At 33.4% G+C, this 26,488-nt stretch overlaps 1 protein-coding gene across 2 annotated transcripts; it reads left to right on the top strand.

The window, feature by feature from the left end:
• The first annotated feature begins 2,660 nt into the window (after positions 1–2,660).
• On the top strand, positions 2,661–12,376 carry LOC113733088 (lysophospholipid acyltransferase LPEAT2). Of its 2 annotated transcripts, XM_027259232.2 has the most exons (14): positions 2,663–3,346; positions 5,254–5,434; positions 5,616–5,675; positions 6,694–6,857; positions 6,986–7,049; positions 7,866–7,934; positions 8,704–8,799; positions 9,199–9,243; positions 9,458–9,528; positions 10,394–10,460; positions 10,894–10,944; positions 11,574–11,684; positions 11,771–11,818; positions 11,905–12,376. In XM_027259232.2, exons 1-14 carry the CDS (start codon positions 2,910–2,912, stop codon positions 12,073–12,075), a joined length of 1,635 nt encoding a protein of 544 aa, XP_027115033.1. In that variant the 5' UTR covers positions 2,663–2,909; the 3' UTR covers positions 12,076–12,376. The 2 variants fall into 2 exon arrangements, with proteins under 2 accessions (XP_071937183.1, XP_027115033.1); XM_072081082.1 differs by lacking the exons at positions 10,894–10,944; positions 11,574–11,684; positions 11,771–11,818; positions 11,905–12,376 and having other exon boundaries at positions 2,661–3,346; positions 10,188–10,459.
• Positions 12,377–26,488: the final 14,112 nt, after the last annotated feature.

The following is a 26,488-nucleotide window of genomic DNA, read 5'->3' as shown; positions in this document are numbered from 1 at the left end:
AAGGCCAACGCAGGAACGTTCCTTTTGGACTAAGTTTCGCCATCTGTGATCAAGTTCTTTACATTGCTATGGAAATTCAGGGCAGTTGGGGCCAGGCGAAATAGGAAAGTTCCATCATAAGATCACGTCGTAATACAACTAGTAACTAAGACCTTTCATATACTGAAAATTTCAGTGATAATTTCACAAACGCTTTTCCTTCTTCTCCTGTCGTAATATCACTTGTGGGCTAGTTTGGGAGATAAGATTTGACGAGAAAAGAAAAGAAGGAAAGAGAAAGGTAAATGTTTTCAATGTTTGAGGGATCTAGTAAAATAGAAAAGAAAAGAAAGCTACAGTTAAAAAATTTTTCCATCCCAAATCGGGCAGAAAGCAAAGGGAAGTCGTGGAGAGAGCCTACAAAAAATTTTGAAATTGCTCCTTCTATCCTTAAAAAATTATTGAATAAAATTTTTATTGACCAATGTGTCTAAAAACATTTCCTTTCTTTTTTAAACTCCCAAACAACATTAAAATCTCTTCTCTTCTTTTTTTTTTATCCTTTTTTTTTCTCTCATAACTTAACCTTTCTCATCTTTTCTTTTCTATCCTCAACTCCCAAACTAGCTATTAGTATTTATTATCCTTCCCATTCCCAAGTTACTACATTTAGGGGGCGTTTGGTAAGAGGGTATCGGATTCGGGGAATGGAATGAACCCCATAAATGGTGTTTGGTTCACTGGAATGGGAATTGAAATATTGGAATGATTTCTAAAAATTTGGTGTTTCTCCATTCCCAAGTATTTTGGTGGGTTTTGTCCGATTCCCAAGTTTGATTCCAAGAAACAAATCCAATTACATATTATAATTATACAATGATATAATTAATATTTATATATATTATATATTATAATATATACATATATATAATATATTATAATTATAATATTAGTACATTATATAAATATATATTATAATTATTTAGTTAAATATAATTATATTTATATAATATATATTATAAATTTATTAATATAATATAATAATATATTTATAATATATATGTATATCTATAAATGTATATTATATGTGCATATAATTAAAATAAATACATGTATATAATATTAATAAATTATATAATTATATTTATATTTATTATCTTAAATATAATAATATATAATAACTATATCTAATTAATATGCATTATATTTATATAAAATATTAGTACAATTAATATTTATATATTATATAATTATAATTATATATTTATATTATAACTTTCATATAATTATAATTAATTATATATAATATTTAATTTAATTAGTTACAAACTTATAATAATGATATTATTATATTATTATATTATATATTATAATTATTTAGTTAAATATAATTATACTTATATAATATATATTATAAATTTATTAATATTATATAATAATATATTTATAATGTATATGTATATTTATAAATGTATATTATATGTGCGTATAATTATAATATATACATGTATGTAATATTAATAAATTATATAATAATAATTATTATTATTATTTTAAATATAATAATATATAATAACAACTATATTTAATATGTAATATATATTGCATTTATATAAAATATTTGTATATATTATATAATTATAATTGTATATTTATATTATAACATTTGTATATTTATATTTAATTATATATATATATATAATATTTAATTTAATTAGTTACAAACTTATAATAATAATAATATTAGTTATATATATTATATAATGTATATTAATTTGTGTAATATAATTAATATTATCAATTATACTAATAATTATACATGTTTACTAATAGAAATTATTAATCAGTTAGACTAAATTTACTAATACATTTATACTAATATATTTAATTAGTAAAAATTTCCTATATCTCATTTACAAAGAGTCAATAACTATCATTTACAATGTGATTTATAATATATTTATTATATTCCATTCCGAAAGAGTCGACGAACCAAACATCAACTATAGTAATGATACACATTCCAGGTACTTGAACCAAACAAATGTATTGGAATGAATGACCTCATTCCAAACCCAAGATATCCAATTCCGAATCCGAATCCAATTCGAACTTGAACCTTACCGTGGGAATAATTCTAAGCGCCCTCTTTTGGCTATTAGGCCTATTTCAATGCTAAAAATTTAATTTATCTTTTTTGAATTTATATATTTTTTATATAATGTTTGTAAGCCTCTTTGAAGAAAATGTAAAAGGGATAAAATTTTAGTTTCAATATTACCATTTTTTTTAGTGTACGTAAAATGGTTTGAATTTGTTATGATCAACATAAACAAGTAATAATTGGTTATGATGGACATAAAACTTTCTCGTTTATGTACTTATGCTACAAAACTAATAGTTGTAACATACAATAATAACATACGATGGGCTTATTCTTAATTGATTTTTCTTGGATTTATTTCTTTTTTTTCGATTTTATAAAATCAGTTAGATATTTGTTTAAAATCATATTACTATCTTTTAGCATTTTTTGTTGGCTCTTTTTTTTGTTAACCATATGATGGGAAAGGATCGGATCAACCCAAAGGTTAAATGACAAAAAAGGAAAGGTGCAGTCGTCACCTGCGATGCACGTGGACGGAGCCAATGCTTCCTTTATTTACGAAATAGTAAACAATCCACAAAGTCCACGCACGATTTTTCCATTTTTTTCTTTTCTTCTGAAAAAGCAAACGCAAAAGAAATCCACAGACCACCGCTAACCACCCACATATCCCGGAGACCTGTCTGAAAACCGAAAACTGAAAACTAAACCAAAATCACTTCCTGCCTCCCTTTCTCCGTCTCTGTCTCTCCACGTCTGTGTTCCACTCGTCTCAGGTCAAGTCTTTGACCTCCACCAACCACCGCCGTCCACCACCTCCTCCATGGCAGCAGACCAGACCCTCTCCGCTCCTCTTCTCGACAACGTGCCCCACACCGTCATCACTGTCCATGAAAACCCACCCTCCCAGGCTCAACCGCCATTCGACAATCATAATCAAGATTCGAGCTTTGATGAAGAGAACCCATATGGGTTTCTTGGGGCTCACGGATTTGAGGTGCCTGGGCCCACGACGGTGGACCCTTTCAAAAACTACACTCTTGGTATTGATGGGTTGTATGAATGGGTGAAGATTGTGGTGTGCTTGCCCATAGCTGCGTTGAGGCTGGTGCTGTTTGGGCTGTGTTTGACGGTGGGGTACGTGGCCACTGTCTGCGCTCTTCGGGGCTGGGAAGATAAGCAAAATCCAATGCCTAAATGGAGGTGTCGGCTCATGTGGGTCACCCGACTCTGTTCCCGTTGCATCCTCTTTTCTTTTGGGTATGCAACTTTCTTCAATTTCTCCATAATTTGCTTCTTTTTTTTGTTTGGGTGGGTGTTGGGGGGTGGGGGGGGGGTTGTGTGTGTGGTGGTGGGTTGAAGGGAAGTTATTACTTTGGTTGCTGATTTTATTTTGCTGCAAATTATTAGCTGGTTTGGTCTGATTTGATTTCAATTCATGGCAGTGATATTGGGAAAGGGGACACAAAAAAAAAAAAAACGAAACGGGGTACAAAAAAGGATTATTATGTTCACTGGAAAGTTTTGTAATTTTAGGTAACAAGTTTGTCAGATAAGAAATTTGCCTACAATTTTTTTTTCAGAGTTCTTGAGGGAGGTAGTGTAAAGAAGATGTTTTTCTTCTTTTTACTACTATTATTGTTAGTAAGAAATAACCAGAAAGAAGAATCGGCCTTGCTATTAGAGATATCTTTTTACGGCTTGGTTGTGCAAGATTTAGTTAATTAAAAAGTTTTATCTGTGGATAGACGTTTTTGAAAAGAAGTAAAGAAGTAATGGGGTACTATTTTAACACATAAAAGGGGGCCACTTTTCATAGGACAAATAAAAAGAAGAAAACGTGGGGTTTATTTGGGGAGATACCCAAAAGGAGAATTAAATGTTGATACAAGTGAAACCATTTTTATTGTTGGAATCACAAAGTACCGGACATAAATGTATGGGGATGCTGTCCAAGATGTCAAAGTGTGTCTTAGACCAACGTCTCCCAAGAGTTGCGTATATTGGAAGATAAGATCAAAGGGCCTAAAGTTTTCCTGATGCAATTAGATTAAGAAAGGTTTGATTTTGTTGAATAAATATTTTTTTGGTCTTTTAGTTGAAGGCAAATAGCGATGAGGAATTTTGTCTGGAACCTGATCTTGTGGCATTGCACTTGATGCAGCTGAGGGAAAAAAGTACAGATTGTGTACATTTGTGATATATGTAAATGGAAGTTTGCTATGCTTCCTGAGGTACACATAGTTAAAAGAAGGGATTGTGAGAGAAGCAATGAATTTTTGTAATTTTGAATTTGAGGTGTTTCATTAATGGAATGAGTACATTTATGCTTTGCCTTCAGTGATAAGCTACCAATCTAGACTTTAGAAATTGTCTACCTGTGGAAATCCTTTATTTTGCACTTGTTTGAAACGAGTTGTGTGCTGAGTGGGGAATCACTTTAAACTACAGCATGTCCAAATGATCTTTTTAAGGCTTTTTCTTCCAGGAGATAATTACAGTCAAAAGGAGTAGATACTACTACTTGAACCTGCAGATATGTATCATTCTGGTGTAAAAAATCTGCAAACTGTTGGAAGTAATTCAATGTTTTAAACTTTTCGAAAGAGTGAACTTTTTCTTGGTGGCAGCCAGTTTGATTTTTTTAAGTGTTGGGTTGAAGCTTTTTCTCTTTTTAGGATGTTCCCTGCATTTTTCTCATTGTTTTAGATGTGTTCTAGGAAAATATTGACCATCTGTGAGAAATGACTGCTATGTTTATCCTTGGCTGTTTAGTTAGAAATCTATAATGTCAATGTCTCAGCTAACTTGGAAGTCTTGGCATTTTTAGCGTCCGAAAGCATTGTAAATTTTCTAAAAAGGAATTCTTTTTGAATTGTGCTTGTTCAGCTGCGACTGACAACCCTTTGCTGATTCTAGATAATGCCAATTGGTTGAGCAGTTGAGAATGCATATATATGACCAATTATGATATAGGCAACAAAACTTGGGGAATAGTGGCATTCTCTCTGCTTGTCGTCCTTTTATAACCACACATCCTTGTTTAAACTTTTTCCAGAAATGAAAAGTGCATTGAAGTTTCAGAACAGAAAAAAGATGCTTGAAGTGCTTTTCCTGCCTCCTATTTGATGAAATCTTATTAAAGTCTGCAATTTTGAATACTGCAGTTACCATTGGATCAGACGAAAAGGGAGACCTGCTCCGAGAGAGATTGCTCCTATAGTTGTATCTAATCATGTATCATATATTGAACCTATCTTCTTCTTCTACGAGCTATTTCCTACCATTGTTGCGTCCGAGTCCCATGACTCCATGCCTTTTGTTGGTACCATCATTAGAGCAATGCAGGTAACAGGACAAACAATTAACTGATTACGTGTAATTGAGAACTTTTATATGATTGCACTGTTAGGTTTCGTCAGCAAATTCTGAATTCAAGTTCAAGATTATATACTCTGTACTTGTTGAATTCAACTTTCTTATTTGAAAGAATGCATTGTTATTTTTATTTTTTTGCCTCTATTTTCAGGTTATATATGTGAATAGATTTTCACACTCATCAAGGAAGCATGCTGTAAATGAAATAAAGGTAGACAGGTTTTACATAAACTGTTCACCTTTTTTTTTATGGGATGAGTTATTAATAGGCCTCTGCTATTTGACTTGGCTTGACTTGCCTTGCTTCCATGGTTTGCAATTAAATGTAGTAAGGAACTGTTAATACATGTTTCTCTTGCTAGTGACGTTTCTGGGTGTAGTTTATGCAAGTATGAGGGCCTTGTTTGAATGTTATCTTCTGAATATTGTAGGCTTAATCTTAAATGTAGCATCTTTACCATTAATGACATGAATGATTTAGTAATTTTGTGAATATCCAAGAGTATTATTCAGGAAATTCATTTTAAGTTGTTCAATAAAAATGCACAACAAATTGACTGGAACAAAGTATAGTTTGTTAAATATTTGAATAGGAAAGACTTCAACTAACTAAGTACAAAAATCTTTTCTGACACTTGAAACTGCTTTTCACTCTATTTCATTCTGTACATGATCATAAGCTATCAAAAGCTCTATTTGTGTCAAATTTTGTACTTGCTCATACTTGCTTGTGGTGATTTTCATTCTGTACTTGATCAATAGTACATGCTTTTTTACGGTTCCGTGATGGTTAAATGCATGGAGCTGTTTTATGGTTTGAATAGTCAAGAGTCTTTTTATAATGCGATAGTGCTAATTGTTCACAGAGTTGATGTTTCCTTGTCTGTTCTCGCCTGGATAGAAACTGGGTACTTCTTCCATGTGTTGGTCTGCATAGCTTCCATGTTTAGTGCATTGTTTTTTGCTTAGTAAATTTAGGAACGAACTTGTAGTCTCTCTCTCTCTCTCTCTGTATTTGTATGTATGTGTGGGTACTATTCATGTGGGTCACATGATGAATCTTGAAAATAGCTATTTGGGTCACAGATTAAAATAACAAATTAAAAAATGTGTACTGAGCTTGTGTGAATCTTTTAGTGTTTAAGGGCAAATAATGTTCATGCTTTGAATGCTCTATCAATGTATAAGCTATTTGATACAGATGTATGCTTTCGAGGATCTGAATACAGAGAAAGGCTTCTTGCGATCAATTTCCTCGACTGCTTTTATTTCCCGAGGGAACGACAACAAATGGAAGAGCTATAATTTCTTTCCAACTTGGTGCTTTTATCCCTGGTTATCCTATACAGCCAGTGATTGTCCACTATCCCCATGTGCATTTTGACCAATCATGGTATGCTTTTTCCAAGAAAACACTTTCAGAAATATAACTCCCCAATCCCTTCATCCTCAAAAAAGCAATTGTATTTTGAAATAGCTTGTTGAAGACTATACTTCATTTTGCTTTATTTGTTTGTTTAGGGGAAATATTTCATTGGCAAAGCTAATGTTTAGGATGTTCACACAGTTCCACAATTTCATGGAGGTACCCCCTCTCTCTCTATCTCTGTGTGTGTTTCTCCATGTCATTGCCCTGTGTGACTGTCTGTCTTGGGGATGCAAGGAGGTGTGGGTGTGGAAAAGAGGGTGCTTGTTGTCTCATATTAAATCTCACCTGACCATTTATCCTTTATTTGGCCAGCTTTTTGTGCTTTATATTTTGAGTAAAAATCTTTTATCTCTCCACTTTTTTTTCCTTCGCAGTTTTTCTATATGCTCTACCTTGCTTGCGTGATGCATCTCTATGTATTGACTTGACTCCTGTGAAGACAACTACTTAACAGATGTTTCATTATCTTGGTTTTGTAATTCTTTCACTTTGGCTAGTAAAGTTCCAGTTGGCTTCAGTTTGAATTTATTTCTTGCAGTTCTTTTCTCTCACAAACTTGGTTTTTTATGTCCTTTACTTAAAGTTCCTAGTGCAGTATTCATCTTGCCTGTTATGTTTAGCAACATGGTTGTATAGTTGTTTCGAATTCTACCACTGTTTTTGACGAAAGATTTGTCCTCCTTGTAATCATTGAAGTGTTAGTATTTGATGTATTCAACCTATATCATCTGCTAGCATTTCCATATGAACTACAATAGTTATTTTGGAAAAATCTTCTCTGTGAAGACAATGATAGGAGAGTTCTGCTAACAAAACACACCCTGCACAGACATATAAATTGGATCTATTCGAACTTCTTTCTCATATCTGATCAATTCAATTTTGAAATCTTTCTTTCACTCTTTTCTTTACCTCTTATTTACACCTTCTTTATTGACCCAGTGTGATTTCCATTTCTTCTTAAAAACACAGGTTGAATATCTTCCTGTTGTGTCACCACTGGAAAATGTGAAGGAAAATGCTGTCCAACTTGCTCAGAGGGTAAGTTAAATCGTACATTTTCTTTTGATACTTTAAGCATGATGTAGAAATTTTATTCTTTTGCAATTTTGTCGTGCTGGTGAACTCCAAAACAGCATTTGAATTTTGTTAGATCTCAAGATTTGGTACATCTGACACATGGTTTGCCACTGCCCAAGCTGTAATATTTATTGGAGATCAATATTGTGCAAGAATTCTGGTGGTTTTTGCTAATAAAATTGTACCTTTCCAAAAATCTTTGTGAATAGAAACTTATTGCATTGAACTTCTCCGTAAAATTTGAGCGCTGTATTACTCATTCTTATTTCCCTCGGCATAGTTTGCTGTTGAATAGTTTTTCTTTTTAGTCTCAATATTTTCTTAATCATATCCAATCACAAGTACCTTTTATATCTGCTGCGGGTATCATTTTAGCTGGGTCCATGTCCACTAGCATTTCACTTTTGTTATGCATAACTACGGGAAGCAGTATCTTTTGCAAGAGTGTTTCTAAAGGTTGAGATCCAGCAGTCCCTCTCATGGGCTGTCCTTTTTGCTTCAGATGTTATTACCTTCTTTGTGTAGCTCCTGGATGGAATCTCTAATTGCCCAGTTGAAATTATTATATTACTTTCCATCATGGTCCATGGACAATATAAAAATGGCATATGAATCTGTCTTGGGTTTGTAACTTTATTTTTTCTAGAAATTTTAGTAAATAGTTTTATTTATATATCATTTATGGCTAAAAATTCATTACTTAGCTATCTATGAACATGTTATGCTGCAGACTAGCCATGCTATCGCAACTGCTCTCAATGTTGTTCAAACATCACACTCTTATGGAGATTTGATGCTTATGACTAAGGCATCTGAATTCAAGCAGGTCTGCGGTATGCTTGTTTTAAGTTTTACATCATTGTATACTGTAGAGAAATTTCATAATGAATCTTTGCATGACTTTGTTTAGGGTGAAAAATTATCATCATCATCATCATCATTATTGTTATTATTATTGTTATTTTATTTTTTCTGAGGTGGTTGGAAAGAATAGATTGTATTCACATCTAAGTGGCCTACTGTTCTGCAGTTTCATAGAGCTAATGTTCCGATTTCCAAATGCTAAACTTTTGCAAGATCTAGGTTCATGTTCCTTGCTTTGCTTGATTGACCAATAGATGGAGAACAAACTCACGTATCTTGTTGTATATCGAGTATATCGAGTTGCGTTTCTTTCCGGCTAACTTTTGTGTGTGTTACCTCTGACATTTATCTGCTTTGCCAGGACAAGCCCTCTCTCTATATGGTTGAAATGGCTTGGATTGAATCAGTGAGTCTAATTTTCTTGACTGTCTCTACTTGTCTCAATTTGCAGCAACAAGAATTAGTTTTTAGCATCTACATCTTTTGTTGAGAAACAGAGGTTTGATGCTTTTGAATTCATTGTATTAATTCCACTTCCTACTCGCAGTATTTAGGAACTTGTATACCTAATAGGCTTAGATGAATGTTTATCATAACTTTGTTCTGTTTACGTTTCTCAGTTGTTCCGTTTGAGCACTTTGGAAGCTGTTGACCTTCTGGACAAATTTCTTTCAATGAACCCTGATTCCAGGTATACTAGATTGATTATTGATTCTACCTAAACTCAGATAGACTGATCTTTTGTAAACTGTTTCTCTTGGATTTTATGAAACCATGTGTATTGTCAGTTGAACTGAGCTACCTTTCTAGTTGCAACGAAATTTTTTCCTTTTTTTTTTTTTTTTTAACACTTGGATACAACTTGTACTTCACATGACAACTCTGTCTAATTTTGTGCATATCCTTTGGGAAATCCAACTTATATTATTGGAGTATAATACAATGACCTTTGCCATTTGCGTCGTAGTGTCGTATATCAACCATGACTGATGATGTATAATTGATGCTGTTTATATTATTCCTGTCAGTGGTTGCAAAGGAATTCGGTTGATGTTGTTTTAAGGACTTCCAGGAAGTTGTTTACAAGAGAATTTTGTTTTCTTTATGATATTAGATAGGTAATTGTTGTCTTTGCTTTCAAGTGTATGAATATGTTATGGCATGTCTCTGTGGATACAATAATTGCAATGGCTATTGTACCAGTTTTTCTAGGTGAAGTCTGTACTGCAGATCTGTTTTCTCTTTTCCCATTTTCTGACTATAAGTTTTTGGTATATGTTTTCCTTGATATAGTCTGCCTGTTTCTTTTCATTGTTAAAACTCTGGATTATTTTGTTGCTCTATCCTTAGCTGCTTAGGTCGATACTATTCAAGGATGAGACACTGCTACCATATATTTCCTTCCCTATCCTCACCTCTCCACCCTTCATGGCTTGTTCAAGACTACCTGGATTTCTATTTTTTCAAGGGAAGGAAAAAAAATGAGCGTTTACTTGTGAACACTGGTTCTTTAACTTGAAATTAATACTGTATTAATAGTACTCAATTGTTCGCAGTGGACATGTCACATTTCATGACTTCCTCAGGATTCTCAGACTAAAACCTTGTGCTCTTTCTGAAAAGGTCGGTTACCGAGCATATTTCAATCCTCTATTAACTACAACTGAGTTTCATTGCTTTTGTGATTTGTGATGTATTAAGTTTTGATGGTAAGTGTTAATTGATGGTTAAAGTGTCCAATGGACTGTTTGGTATTATTGAGTACAGGTGTTGGGAGGGGCTAATTACACGAATCTCTAGATGTTAGGTTTATTGTGTTCTGGGGGTGCTTTTAGATTAGAGCCCACCGCCTCACTCCAACTTATGCTGATAGATTCACCATTATTGTGTTTCATATTGATTTGTACTTTATCAAATGCAAGAACACATGACTTTCGACCATGTATCACTTACTTACTGATCTTGAATATGGAATCCAATATTGTTGATTATTTGAGAGTTCACCTTCACTTATTGGCTTCATTTGAAAGAATCTAAGTGTATTACTGGCTTGCAGATATTTCAATTCATTGATGTGCAGAAGACTGGTAAAATAACATTTAAACAGGTAACCACTCTTAAATCTGGTTATTTATTCGTCAATTCACATGTTCTATTTCCCTCTTAGACACGTATGGAGTTTGAAATATATTAGTAGAACTTATATCGTACGCATAAACTGATATACCCTATTGGAGATCATCTTGGTGCTATGATCAAACTGATTACTCACTTTAGGGCACATAGGTTTCTGATATAGAAAGTTCATTTTCAGCTTGCAATTCTTTTCTGAATGTGTCTCTTGGTGGTTTAATGTTATGAGGAGTTGTTTAGACTAGAGATCAATGGTTTAATGTTTAATAGAAGCTGCAACTTTCTAACAGCCTCCACTTTGTAAGATATACCTGCAGACTGCTTGTGTTGTGTCCCTTTAACTGTTTGCTGCAAAGTGTATATATTATAGGATTGATTCTTAATGCATTTCGTGTAGCATTTGGATATTTCGTTTCATCCTGAGGAGGAGAAACATGAAATTTATGTAAACAATGAACTTCATTTGCTCTTGTGTATCTCCAATTTCGTCTCAGTATTTTGTCCGGGACTAGCTCGTGTATCTCCAATTTTGGGTGGAGTAATGTATGAGCTAGTCCACTTAGTTCAAATTACAGCTTGACGGGGTATGTTGATTACTTTCAGTTCTTGCTCGGATCAGCTCACATTCTGAAGCAGCCTTTATTTCGACATTTCTGTGAATTGGCATTTGTAAGATGTAATGTCGAGGGAACAGAGTATATATCGGAGCAAGAGGTATACTGAATTTTAGCCTCTTGGCCCTTACATTGAGCATAGACTTCCCAAGTACCTCATTCAACATGTAACTTCATTTTGCACAGCTTGGAGATGCGCTTGCATTGGTAATGCCTAACTTAGATGTTGATGGGGTAACGTTTCAAAACCTATATTTCCCGTCTCTCTTTTACTCAGCCCAAATTTGTCTTCCCTCATTGTTAAAACTTGAAATTAGCAGATCCATGGGCTTTTCACCTTATTTGATACTGATGGCGATGGGAGAATCAGCAAGGATGACTTTGTAACATGTTTAAGGCAGAACCCATTGCTTATAGCGCTCGTTTTACCCCAGTTATTGCGTAGAGAACTGCCAGCAGCTGAAGCACAGGATGGCATGCATGATGGATAAATTTTGAGATGCCTGAATGTTCAGATGCAGTTTTGCTTGTGATCATCCTACTTCAATGCAGTTTTGCTTCTGAACATCCTACTTGGTTTGAAGAGAGAGGGAAGTGGGATTGAAGACAGTTTAGAATATTGTAATTGCACTTTGCTCTGCAAATGTTTTCGTGCAGTATTCAAAATTTTGCCCACGATGTTGAAATCAGATGACAGCGCCTGAATTTGCTGTGCATTTTCATATTGAGTGCATAAATTTTTTGGCCCTCGATAGGAGATGAATGGACATGAGTATAGTTTGTTCCTGGAAATGTGATTGTTTGTTGACCCCCCTCTCTCTCTCTCTCTCTCTTTAAGAGTTGGTGCTTGTTCGTTCTACTTGGGTGGGTAATACATGCCGTCGCGATGTAATATATTTGAGGCAAAAAGATGATTGATAAACGTATCAAAGGAATAGTTTGGAATTTTTCGTGCTAAAACTTGCAATCCAAACATAACATTGGGTATGATGCACTCCAAGACGGAAAAGTACTTTTAGACCTTGAATGAAATCAGGTCACTGGTACCTTTACTAGCTTGGCAGGTGTTTATGCAATTGATGCATGCAAGGATCTCTGCTCTATAAAGGGTACACTTTACGAGTGTCGCCTCCCACCAAATTTTGGCCCACGGTCCAAGCCTGCCTGCAGTTTTGGGCCATGAAATTTTAGAACTATTGATTGCCTTAAGTTTTTCCTGGAAAAGTTGTTAAGTTTTTCCTAAACACAATTTTCGATCATCTTTTTATTTTATACATACACCGTTATATAGTTGTTTTGTGTAGCTTGCACTCATTATTGCAGGTGGTGAAACTCTTCTATCTAAGCATCATTTTTAAGGATTGACAATGAAATGAAAAAGAAACTTTTATAAATGCAAGGTTAAAAATCCTGTCCACAGGCACAAGATATTGTTGTAAATGCCTCTTCCAGAAGGCTTTTTACGTGGACTAATCATAAAACGATGCTGAAGTGGTGAGGCATATATTGAGCAGTCATTATCGCTATTTAGTACAATCAAGAAGCAAAAGGGATTTGGCAATGCTATTTTGAGCTGCTGATTCTTCTTTTGCAGTGAATGGAAACTCGTTGCTTTAATAATAGTACATCACCAAAATTAGCAAAAGCAAAAACACATCATTAGAAGCCACAACCCAAAAAAGGAGAAAGAAAAAGTGAGTCAAACATTAAAATGCTAAGAAAAAGAAACAATCAATCCCAAATTGGAAAAGTCATGCCTTTGCCCTTTGGAAGCTTTGCCTATAAGTAATTATTAATAGTCTTTTGGGGGGCTGCACTATTTCTGCTAATTAAAAATGTCTTTCTTTTCAAAGAATGGTGAAAAGAATATGGAGAACTTTCTTGGTAAAATATATATTAAGAAATAGTAGTGTTTAGTCGTTATTATCAGCATAATTTACAGAAAATCTTGTCTTGCATACGACAACTAGTTTGACACGAAACGGGAAGTTTCCTGCTTCAGAATAAAAGACCAACTTTAATTTATGTACACCCAATCGTAAACAATGACGAACATAAGGAGGGGGGGGGGGGGGTGGATTATTATGTATAATTCTGAAGCTAACTCCTAAAGCCAATATATTTCTCCATCAACCACGCATCAATCTTTGATCCTTCCCAATTTCATTCAATTCATCTCAAACATCCACTCTTCCTAAACGGCAATTCTAATTTTTTTCCCCTTCACAATTCCTCCAACTATACTAGGATTCATAATAATTAATCCTTTGGAACTTATACTTATTTTAAATTTCTCATTTATAATTTTTTGATGATTTCTAATTTTTCTTCTTAAAAGATACGTCCAATTTTGCTCCTTACTTTCTGGTAGGCAGAATAAAAACAAAAGGAAAGGAAAAAAAAAAAAGGGAGAACAAAGAAAATCTTATGAAATTATTGGAGTCAATTTTCAAAATATTTTATTGCGGAAGTCATGCTCGCCCCGAACACGACATGCACCATTTTAATCTATTTTTGGTCCCCCAGTCCCAATTATATTAGTAGCAAAAAGAATGGAGTGCTTGTCATAATCAAGGAACATTAACAGATAGATATTTGTTTAGCCCTCTGAAAAGTCAAGAGTTGCCAAAGTGCATTAACCGTAGCTGCACCAGCTAACTCAGTTTAGTCAGATTAATTCACTTCCTGACTTGCAGAGCCCTGCTCAAGGATGAAAGCACGATCCCACAACGGAACCTAAACTGATGACCTACGGGTAGAGCTGTTAATCGAGCCGAGTATTTGGCTGCCGAGCTCGACTCGAGCTCGTTAGGAAAACGAGCTTTAAAATGTGCTCGAACTCGGCTCGTTAAATGTACATGTGGCTCGAGCTCGAGCTCGAGCTCGACTCATTTATCACAAACGAGTCGAGCTTCACGAGCTCGAGCTCGAGCTCGTGCAAATTAACCTTAATAAAAACCTATAATTTTTAATTTTTATAATTTTAATTTCTAAAATGACAAATATGCCCTTCATTAACGAGCTCTAACGAACTACTCGAGTATCAAACGAGCCGAGCTTATTCGGCTCGTTAACTAAACGAGTATGTTTCGAGTTCGAGCTCGACTCGTTAACCAAAATTAACGAGCCGAGCTCGAGCCTTAACGAGCCGAGCTCTAACGAGCTTTCGAGCTACTCGATTGACTTAACAGCTCTACCTACGGGATATTACCGCATGTGGTTACCAGCCAAACTCCTCGCTTAGGGGGCATGTATTTGGCTAATTAATTATGCGCTTTATCACCAAGATTGCCCTGCCACCGACAATGAGATAATAATAACAAAAATATTAATAAAAAAGATTTAGAAGATATCCTCAGCAACACGAACTGAATTCTTGGATCACTTAATCTTGGTATCGGTTTACTTGGAATTGAAATAATAAACAAATTGAACGCAGGGAATCCATCTTTGCAACTCAGCTTAAATTTGGAGCCCCCCTCTGTATTATGGGTTATTTCAGCTTTAATTCATTGTAGGTTCCGAAAGCAAAATTAGCCGCAAAAAAATTGGAGTTTTCCACCAAAGGGTTTGTACATCATATAACCAGCAAACCTTCTCTGGCAATTGGAGGACCATTTCAGTTCCAAGAAAAATATCTGTACCGGATGCAAAGCAATTGACTAGCTACACATGCATTGGTTTCAGGCTGCCATAATACTCGTGCCCTCATTATATTCAGGCTGCTTAATTCATTCCGCAACTATAAGCGTCTTTGTCCTATCAAGATGCTCGACACTTTCTCTAAGAATTGCCTCAATGAGCAACAGAGTAAAACTATAGGAGGATGTTAATTTGTCCTTTGATGAGTCTTGACAGCATATGCGATCAGGATCTTTTATTTATTCATCATCTTGAATGTCAGAATTCAAGCCAAGTTCTTTGCTCCAATACAAGTCAAAGGTATGCGTGCAATCGAGTCGAGTCGACACTCTAACTGGACTCGAGTTAAAGAACTTGGGTTTGATTTTGAGTTTAAACTCTACAAGCATTTGAAAGTCAAACTCGAGTTTGAGTTCGATGTTATTTTGTCTTTACTAGAACTCGATCGAATTGAGCCCAAACGAGGTTAATTTGAGTTCAGTAAAGTTTAATAGAGTCCACTGGAGTTTAAGTAATAAAAATTTATATTTTATATGATTTTAAACAAGGGAGAAAATAGATATTTTATACTAATAAACAAAAATTTAAAAACATATATATGCAAAGTTCAATTGAGTTCAACGAGCTTTCGAACTTCACATAATAGGTTTATTCAAAATAAGAATAAAATATTAAAATAAAAGAAGAATCTTTAAATGTTTGGTACATTTAAAAAAAAAAAAAAGAAGAACAAATGGCCATCATTTGAACTCATTTTTCAAAAACCTTAATTGTCTAGTGGCCAAATCCGTAAATGTATAATTACTTCTACATATTTGTGCCTAGCCTAACCCTTTTAGAACCTTAAAAACATGATAACGTACTGTACACTGAAACAGTTACATATCCTAAATTAGAGTTACCAATAAAAGATCGCCAACATGTTCAATCCAACATTCTTTTCTTTCTTTGATAGGAAAACATTGCTCGTGCAATTATACAACACCCTACACGAGGATATAACACTTTTCTATGGTTTTAAGGGTAAACTCTTGGCTCAATGAGAACCACGAGCCCAACATTATGGAATAGGGGATGTCACAGGGCACCATACCAGAGGGCTCATTGCAATTGGATAGAATATTGTGATGCAGACTCGTTCGTAAATGACCACGCACTAAATTATGTGGACGTGTTCTCTGTATATCTTTTTGTATAATGTTTATGATGTCAAGCAAAGTGGTTGCAACGTCAATTCCGTTTCGTGAAGTGATTGGCACCGACAATCCAAATAAAAGTTACCGCTGTACGAATTTGTCACGCTTGAGAAAATTTATTGGGACCTGAAGTTTGAACGTAAAGGCCAATTGCTGAGTTTCGTTCGTGGCTGAATTTAGAGACGGAATTGGCTGTGAAAATTGTTAGAAGATAGACGCTACATAATATTTTTTTTTTCCATTTTTATGGCAACATTCTTAGGCCTTTCTTGGTGCACAAAATGTCTATAAAAACTCTGTTATGACTGTTTGCATTTATAGAAAATCTTGTTGGAGATTATTTCCTAGGTACATTTTCACCTCATGTATATTACATATATTTTAAAAAAAGGATTAACTTTTTATGCACTGACATTATAGTAATTTTTTTTTTTACATTAACATTTTTTTTTTAAAGCTGACTTCACACCACACATCAAGAACATGAGTACATGACGCCAGGATCTATATATGTTGGAAATGTTGAAATGAAATAATTGATGTATGCGAAATAAATAGATGATTAAAAAATATGTTCATAAAAAATGTAAAAAAATTTTCTTATAAAATTGAAATTCAAATAAAGTATGGAGAGCAATTGTGGATAGCGGTGGCAGATGATAGAGGTTGTCAATGATGGATGTCTGGTCGTCGAGAAGAGGTAAAAGGGGATATTTTGGACAAACATCATTCAATTGGATTTATTTGGATTGACTCTGTGTTTTTTAAAGATTCGGCCTTGTTTGGATTGCCGTTTTTTGTCGAAAAATTATGTCGTTTTTCTTGAACACATTTTTCTATTATCTTTTTTCCTCACATACATCAAATCGCTACAGTAATTTTTTCATGAAAAATGACAGAAAATGCAATCCAAACAGGGGTATATAAAAGGATCCCTACAAAATGCAAACGGAAAATGCAATACCTATAAAATTACACTTCCATGGATTTATAAAAGGATCGCACTCGGAGAGAAATACTACCAAATGACAAAAAGCTGACTTCACACCACACATCAAGAACATGAGTACAGGACGTCAGGACCTATATGTGCTGGCACTGTTGAAAAGCAAAGCAGGATCAAATACTCTCCTCTCACGACGTACATTTGACATCTTGCTTGCTCCGTAGAGTACATATTGTTGACATCCAATCAGCGCCCCCTCCCAATTTTGGAAAATTGCTTGTTGTCTACTTCCCATGGGCGCCCCACATCCCGGTTGAGCTGAGCTGGGGAAGGCGCGCCTGATTTACTTCCAGAACCAGAAGGAGAGAGAGTCAGTGGTCCCTCCCCATCGGCCCAATCGGCAATCACATCTCCATAATTTCCTCACAGAGCCATCAGCCACAGCCTTCCTCGGTATCATTTCTTCCTCCTAGAAAGTCTGAACCAGATAACCTAAAAGGTTCACAATAAACCTAAGCCACTTAACATAAAAGAAATAACCCCCACCCACTTGCTGACAGGTGTCGCCACTACCAACTCTTTTTTCAATGCACTTAAAAAGTAGTACTAGTAATTTCTCTTCTTCTTGTTTTCGGTAGAAAAATGTTTAATTGGATTCTACTCCAATTATTATCAGAGAGGGAGGATCAGAATATATCTTTCGAATCAAATAAATCGTTTACAGGAGTACTTACAGATCACTTATCAACATAAATCTCACATCGGTCGATTGCGAAATTTAAACACTCGATGTTTTGTAAAAAAATATTCTATTATTATCAATTGAGTCAATTTGTGTTGGCTTATTTCTCTTCTACTTAAGCCAGCTTCTAATTAATTCGACATTGTACTAATACATATGCACGTTGACATTCCTTTCATGTATATTACTGTTAAGTGAGGATGATAATACCGTGGAGTAATTTACAAGACGAGTTGGTGAATGAATACTTTTCAAAAATCTACATACTACATACTATTTATTTTCTCTCACCGGGACCGTTTTTTGGTGACCATCATGATTCTATCTTTAAGGTATGATGACCTTATTTATAGCTGTGTTTCTAAACCCCAGATCAGACCACACAATTGGATGAGCTCTTCCATCTAGTTCAATGTGAAAAAATTAAGCAACACTTGGGAGAAGTTCGGTTCAAGTTAGGAATCGGTATCATAGACCAATTATACTATCCGTTCTCCCTTCATACCTAGTGTACCAAACGCCTCCTTATAAATTGGCCTCACGTGCGTGAAATTTGGTCCATTAGATTATTGGACTCGCTTATGAGTTTTTTTTTTTTTTTAACTCTCTTCATTATTTTTTATATGCGTCATGACCAATTTGGGAACTCAATTCCAATTCTTTTTTTCTTTTTCCTCTTTTTTTTGTGCGGGACAGCTCCAATCTCAGGTCTTGTTTGGATCGCTAATTTTTTGAAATTTTTGTAGAAAATTATATTATAATAATATAATATACATGAGATAAATAAGTGATTAAAAAATATGTTTACGAAAAATATAAAAAAGTTTTATATTAAATTCTTCAAACTTGCATTTGTTACCTTAGGTGAGCAATGACAGAAGCAGTACCGCGTTATGAATATCAAATTACTAGGCCAAGCTACTTTTTTCCCTATGTCACATAGATATGTTGCCCACTTCTGGGCTTCTTTAGCTGTAATGAATTGAGTTCCCTAATTGGTCTTTTTTTTTTTTTTTTAAGAAACGATAAATAATTTTATTAATAAACTAGGCTTTACAATATTTGAACAACGGCTCAATCAGCTATACAAAGTGTATCATGACACTTAAGGGGTAGCAAAAGTTCTCTCCTCGTCTTGGAGTTCCTTAATTGGTCACATGCTTTTAGGTAGTTCAGACCAGTCCAAAAGCTTATGGTTAGCCGCCTTAAAAATGATCTTATCTTCTTGGATTTAATAAAAATTCTAAAGATTCCAAAAGGTCCAATTGGCGTCCTCATTGTTTTTCTATTTTAGGAAAATAAAGCTATAGATGGAAATTTTTTTTCTTAAAAGTATTCACTTTTGACAGTGAAATGAAAAAAAAAAGACTTTGAGTAAGATGCATTTATTTATGTGCTACAATGGAGTAAAAGCATCGGAATGAATAAAAAAAAATGGAGCAAAACCAACCCACGGCTGTTCCGGCACCCAGGAACTCTAGAGAGTAGACAGTATAAATTTTGGATAAAATACAAAGAACCCTCATGTGGTTAATCAAGTGTACATGTTAGCTATCTATGGTTTGAAAACTTACATTTAAATCTTTTATGCTTTTAATTAAAATAAAATGCTAGTCCGTTTGGATTGCTATTTTTTAAAATTTTTTATAGAAAAATATATTATAACAATTTGATGTATTAATGTATACGAGTAAAAAGGTGATTAGAACATGTATTCATGAAAAATGTAAAAAGCGATAATAAAAGTTGTAATTGCTATTAAGATTATGTGTCTACTGTTGACTACCCTCTCCATTCCCATTCCCATTCCCACTCCCTTTCCTGGCCAGCGACTCCCCAGATTTATAGTCTTGGCAAGTGGGGAAGAAAAACAAGAAGCTGCCAAATTCCACTTCTTCATAATCAGTATTATTCGTCTTCATCAAATAAAATCAATAACAAAAACCAAACTCATAAATGACTAGCCCACAAAAATCCTAACAGATTGCTATTTTCTGAATTTTTTATAAAAAAAATACTATAACAATTTGATATATTTGAAATAAAACGGTGATTTTAAAATTGTATTCACTTAAACGTATAAATTTTTTGAAAAAAATGACTCTCCAAACAAGGTCATGCAACAAAGAGAGTAGGAGAAGAGGTCGCAGCTTCCATCATGGTTTAGCCGTGATCTTAGGTTTAATTATGGAGAACTGTGGCTGCATATTCTTCTTGCTATTGGCTGAAGAATACTCTATTCTGTGGGATTCAAATTTCTGTACTCATCCATGGGGAGAGTTGAAGTTTGCCTGGATAAAAATATTTACGGTCGGGTTTAAGCCAATTCAAAGAGAAATTTCCTAAGAATATCTAGTGGCTATGAAGTGTTTGTTGGATTGTTGAGGAAGAAGAAAACATGTAGGATTTTCATTTTGACACCCAACGTTTCCCTATAACAATTTCAACCTCAGGAAAAATTGGTAAATTTATCATTATTCCATTTAAACAAAGTTTGACTATTCTTACTTTTTTTTTTTTTTTTGTACCCTAACCTAGCTTAAGGAGAGAAGGAGCCAGTTGAAAAATTCTATCGATTGGAATCATTTGAAGTGACAGTCACAATTAAATGACAATTATACGATGGAAGATAAGATTTAATCCTTTACCTCTCACTGTCACAAAGTCTTGAATCTTGATGGTGCCCAGCAGTCTCTTGACTATTCCTACTTAAGTTTTAAATCTAATGGAAAAAACGACAGGTTCCTTTTTAAGTGGGGCTAAAGACTGAAAATGCAGGTTTCGGACCAACAGTAAGTCAACAAAGCTTTTCATATCTTTCCCATCAAATTTCGACCTTCTCAGATAACATGGGCTAATTGATTAGAATATAGGTGTAAAAAAGAAAAGTCACACACTTGTGGATCTGACAGAGTCCATGTATAAAATTATGGGTACCGGGCTGAGACAGTCCGGCACCTGACAGAAACTTTTTTTTTTTTTAACATGTCTCAGCCCGGCACCTGACACATTTTTTTTGACAAAAGATGTCAAGTGCCGGGCTGTGTCAGCCCGGCACCTGACATCCAATTGAGTGAATTGCAATTCATCCAATTGAGTCAATTGAGTGAATTGCAATTCACTTTATTTGTTAAGCTAGTTGATAAATGCAATTCACTTTAATTAGTTTAGTGGATTAATTAGTTTAATTAATTGAGTGAAGTAATTTTAAGAGATTCGATTAAATGCATTTAATTAAGGTGATGGTTTAATTTATTATTTATTAAATATTCATTTATTTGTTATAAATGATTTAATTATTTAATTATAATGCATTATTTGTTGTTATTTGTTATTATTTGTTGTTATTTAATTACACTTTATTTGTTGTTATTTGTTATACTATTTGTTATTATTCGTTGTTATTTAATTACACTTTAGTTGTTGTTATTTGTTATTATTTCTTATAATTATAGAATCGCAATTATTTATTTATTTGTTATAAATTATATATATTTGATTCAATTAATTAATTATTCAAATAAGCATATTAATGAGGTTCTAAAATGCTATCAACACTCATCTCTAATAGGTATAACATGTCAAGTGATAATTGCTTGGTCATTCAAGTATATTGGGGTGAAAAAATTATAAACGAAGGAGGGTCAATTTCATATGATCCTTCTATACCGAAACAAGTGTTGTTCCTTACAGAGATGGTAGGTTATGATGATTTGGTAGACAAAATATACAATCTTTTGGGTTTAGATCGGAATCTTCTGGGTAGACAAAATATACAATCTTCATTACATGTTTGCTAAATATCAAATATTATAATATGGGAATTTAGCCTTTTATTATTTGAATGCTTATCATTATTTTTATATCTAGCCATTTCACCGTTGTCACGCTATGCATTTTTTCCTCTTTTTTTGGTCCTTTTTTTTATATATTGCACAATAAATTTAGTTTTACAAAATTATAGTGAACATTAAAAATTACATAAAAATTCTAACAAATAATTTCTCAACAATTTGAGAACTACATCTTATTACAAAATGAATGGTATATTTTGTTTGAAAAAATTTTCATAGTTTAACATTCTATAGGAGTAATTAGTGATTTTGCACAAATCTATTTTCTTCTTTTTCTTACGTTTCAACTTTGAAATGTAAATTAATTAACTTAAATTTCAAAGTATTTAGTACTTCAGGTCGACTCAGCTTTTTATTAAACTTTTTTTCTTGTTTTGGTTTTTTGATTTTTTTTTGTATGGGAGATTTATGAAATTATCCTCACAATACAAACTACGAAAAAAATTCAAAACTTAAATAGATGTTCTATTAGTATGCATTATGTTCAATTGGTAAAATGCAAAAATTCAATATAAGTACCAACACGAGAATGAATACAAAATCTAAAATGTTTAGGGTTTAGGGTTTTGGGTTCAAGGTTCAGGGTTTAGGGTTTAGGGTTTTGATCTTTAGGGTTTAGGCTTTAGGCTTTAGGGATTAGGGATTAGGGTTTTTAGGTTTAGGGTTTAGGGTTTAGTGTTTAGGGTTTAAAGTTTAGGGTTTAGGGTTTAGTGTTTAGTGTTTAGGGTTTTGATCTTTTGCATGATGCAACGTGTCACAAATTGCGATTGATAATTACTAATCATATCACAATTTCAGCCTTACGATATTTTCTTGCGAATAAAATGAGAAGCTATAAATGAAAGAGGAAAATTCAAAATTAAAAGAATATGAATACTAGATAATTGTATTTCAAGTCAAGTGATTTGAATTCTACTGGGAAAGTTTCACTAAGAAATTTTTGTTATTCGGCACATTTTGTTTGGTAGACTTATTAATTTTTTTTTATTTTTCAGAAAAATTCGGTCAGGTACCGGGCTGACACAGTCCAACACCTGATAGATTTTTTAAAAAAATTTCCTGTCAGGTGTGATTCTATAATTATAAGAAATAATAAGAAATAATATAACAAATAACGACAAATAAAGGGTAATTAAATAACAACGAATAGTATAACAAATAACAACAAATAAAGTGTAATTAAATAACAACAAATAATGCATTATAATTAAATCATTTATAACAAATAAATGAATATTTAATAAATAAAAAATTAAACCTAATTCATCACCTTAATTAAATGCATTTGATCGAATCTCTTAAAATTAATTCACTCAATTAATTAAACTAATTAATTCACTAAACTAATTAAAGTGAATTGCATTTATCAACTAGCTTAACAAATAAAGTGAACTGCAATTCACTCAATTCGATGTGAATTGCAATTCACTCAATTGAGTGAATGTGAAATTCACATTCACAATTGGATGTCAGGTGCCGGGCTGACACAGCCCGGCACTTGACATCTTTTTTTTTTTAAAAATGTGTCAGGTGCCGGGCTGTCTCAGCCCGGCACCTGACATGTTTTTTAAAAAAAAAAGTTTCTGTCAGGTGCCGGGCTGTCTCAGCCTGGTACCCATTGTTTTATACATGGAATCTGTCAGATCCACAAGTGTCTGACTTTTCTTTTTTACACCTATATTCTAATCAATTAGCCCATAACATGAGATTTTTTTTGAAGGACACATAACATGAGATTGATAGCATATTTGCGTCATCGCTAACCATGGCGTGGTAGCCGTCCCTTTGAGTTCAAGGACATCCAATAAAATTGGATGCAAAACCTGGCAGCCATTAGTTGTAGAATATATGACTTTTGAAAGAACCGAATTTGATCCATGAATGTAATGGTTTCAGGGATTTCTAGTCCTTGGAAAGAATTTTTCAGCAACATTCTCTCAACGCATTTTTAATCATTTTTCTTTTTATCTCAACGCATCACATTGCAATCTATGATTACCTCGTGGCATAAGTATTCATGGTTTTGGTAAGAACCCCACAAGTAACGCGATGGTTTATTTTTGTTTCAGAAAAACCAAAATTAGAAAGTCCCATTATACGTTTAAATCTATTTCAAAACTTTTGGGCATTTTAGGAACGCATGATATATTATTCACAGAATACTTTTCTCGATTATTTTTTTTTATTTCACATATATCACGTAAAAAATATCACAGTGAATAATACCATTAAATTTTTTCAATTAACTTTCAATCCCAAATTGTGCTCATGCCCTGTTCAAATTTTCAAATGGGGTGAACATTTTAGAGCCAGGAAAAAGAAAAAAGGAAAAAAAAAGTCTAAAGCAATTAAGCTATAGCAAACAAACTACACCTAGAGTAATTGGTCACCAAGGAGAGTTTTTAACTCTTTTTAGGTGTAAATCGAATCCCTTGACCTGTATTATTGTCCAAGATTTCTTGAAAATTTCATCAGCGAGTACAAAAACACACATCTGGTCCGGTGGCGGTTCAATCCTCTCCGAATTCCCTATTGGCACTCTTGAATCCATCCTTTTTCCTTAATGTAGAGTAAATGTAAATGTAAAATAGAATTTATGGATAATATCAAAAGCCTCCATTGAGGTTTCTTACTATTTCACTTAGTTCCCTTGACATTTTAAAAATTATACTTACCTCCCTTGATTTGACACTTTGGTAACCAAACTTTAAAATAGAGTAGAAAATTTAATGAATATCCTAAAATGCCCTTATCTTACAAAGTTCAATTTGCTATTCTAAACAAAAAGAATGTTAATTTATTCATGCCAATGTTTGTTATTTGATAATCAACTATAACAATAAATTTTTTGCTATAATAGGGTACATTTTATAATGCTTTATTGGCAATATAAATTCTTTTTACGATAGAGAAAAAAGTGCTAATTTGTTTCTTTTAAAGTTTATGGACTTTTTTTTGAATAAAAGTTTATGGACCAGTTTGTTGATGGAACTATCATAACTTAGTAGTAATTTTGGGCTATTTGTTTTTAATCATTGTTGACTAATTCTTGATTTTGATACAAAAAAAAGAGCTACAAAAAAATTGGATGATATTAAAAGTTATCAAAAAAATATTACTAGTTTAAAGTTTAATTTGGATAGATATTAGGGACAACATTGATAGCTATTCTATATTTCTAATGAATTATAAGATAAATGAATAAGAAGGAAAAACATAAAAAAAAATTATAAAATCCATCCTTTGCAAAACATGATAACAAGAGAGTTTTATTAAAATTACTAAGGTTAATATTATCATTTTAAATGGACAAGAAAAGTAGGAGTAATCTTTGAAACCTTCTTATTAGAATAGTCAAAAACTCATTATTAGAAATTTTAGGAGAGGTTTCTATAATTATCCGTAGAATTTATCGTATTCCCCCCACCACCCCCAAAAAAAAAAAAAAAAAAAAAAAAAGAAGCTCTAGCACCAGTAGACTAGGAGTGGTAGCAATAGTCTGTCCATGTACAAGGGAAGGCTAAAACAGCAACAAAGGCAGGTGACAGGAGGACCACAGAGGTCCCCCATGTGAAGTGACCCGTGAGGTCTGTTTCTTAGTTGCTGACTTCTTGCCATGACAAGTTTGCTTAAAAATTATCACAGCCTCATGCGCTTTCGAATTTTCATTGGTTGTTTGGACTACGTACTTGTCCTATGGACCTCGACATCTTGCTAACATTGTACGGACACCACAATTTAGTACTACTGCCCCCACTTCATCCTGGCTATACCATGCGTACTATTATATATCATGCCTTTTTTTTTTTTTTTTTTAGTTTAACGGCACATCTAGTCTAGTCTAACCTACTCCTACTCCTAAGGGGAGAGGAAACCTACTCTATAGGGTGGCCCAACTGAGCCGGAGGAAACCTAATGAAGACTGAACCACCATTAGACCAGACGGATGCACCACACACCCGTACTATTATATATCATGCATACTAACGTAATACTTCTACTTTTTCTCTCTCTTTCACTTTTGATCTTCATTTACTAGCTAGTGTATTAGTATTTTTGTTCATTTAGGCTTTTAGTTAAACAAAAAAAAAAAAGGGCAAAAAGAACTTTTGTTAGTACCTGTTATTATAAGTTCCTTTGCCTTTTTAAGAGGGCATTTTACCAACTTGGGGGTTTGAGACGGATGTTACTAAAACAAGCAAAGGATGAGGTTTTCTTCCAAAGATAAGATATACTTAATATAAGCATATAGAAGCAGTAGTATTATAACAACACTAACAAGCTTCCGTCTAACGAGTGTCCAATCGATTTATCTAATTCGAACGAGTTTTTATTCAAAACTCGCTAATTGAGGGGTTAGATTTTAAAAAATATAAGATTAATTAAAAAAAGAGAATAAATTAAAAAAATAATAATTATGTGTGTCTATATCTATATATGTATCATAAATTATGTGAAATTTAAATATATTAAAATTGTTGAATGAATTGACCCCCGTTAAAAAAATCTCTTATAATATAAATG

This window comes from Coffea arabica, chromosome 2e, assembly GCF_036785885.1.
Source record: "Coffea arabica cultivar ET-39 chromosome 2e, Coffea Arabica ET-39 HiFi, whole genome shotgun sequence".
Taxonomy (NCBI): domain Eukaryota; kingdom Viridiplantae; phylum Streptophyta; class Magnoliopsida; order Gentianales; family Rubiaceae; genus Coffea; species Coffea arabica.
The sequence above is the reverse complement of the archived record's forward strand: the minus strand, read 5'-3'. Positions and strand labels throughout refer to the sequence as shown.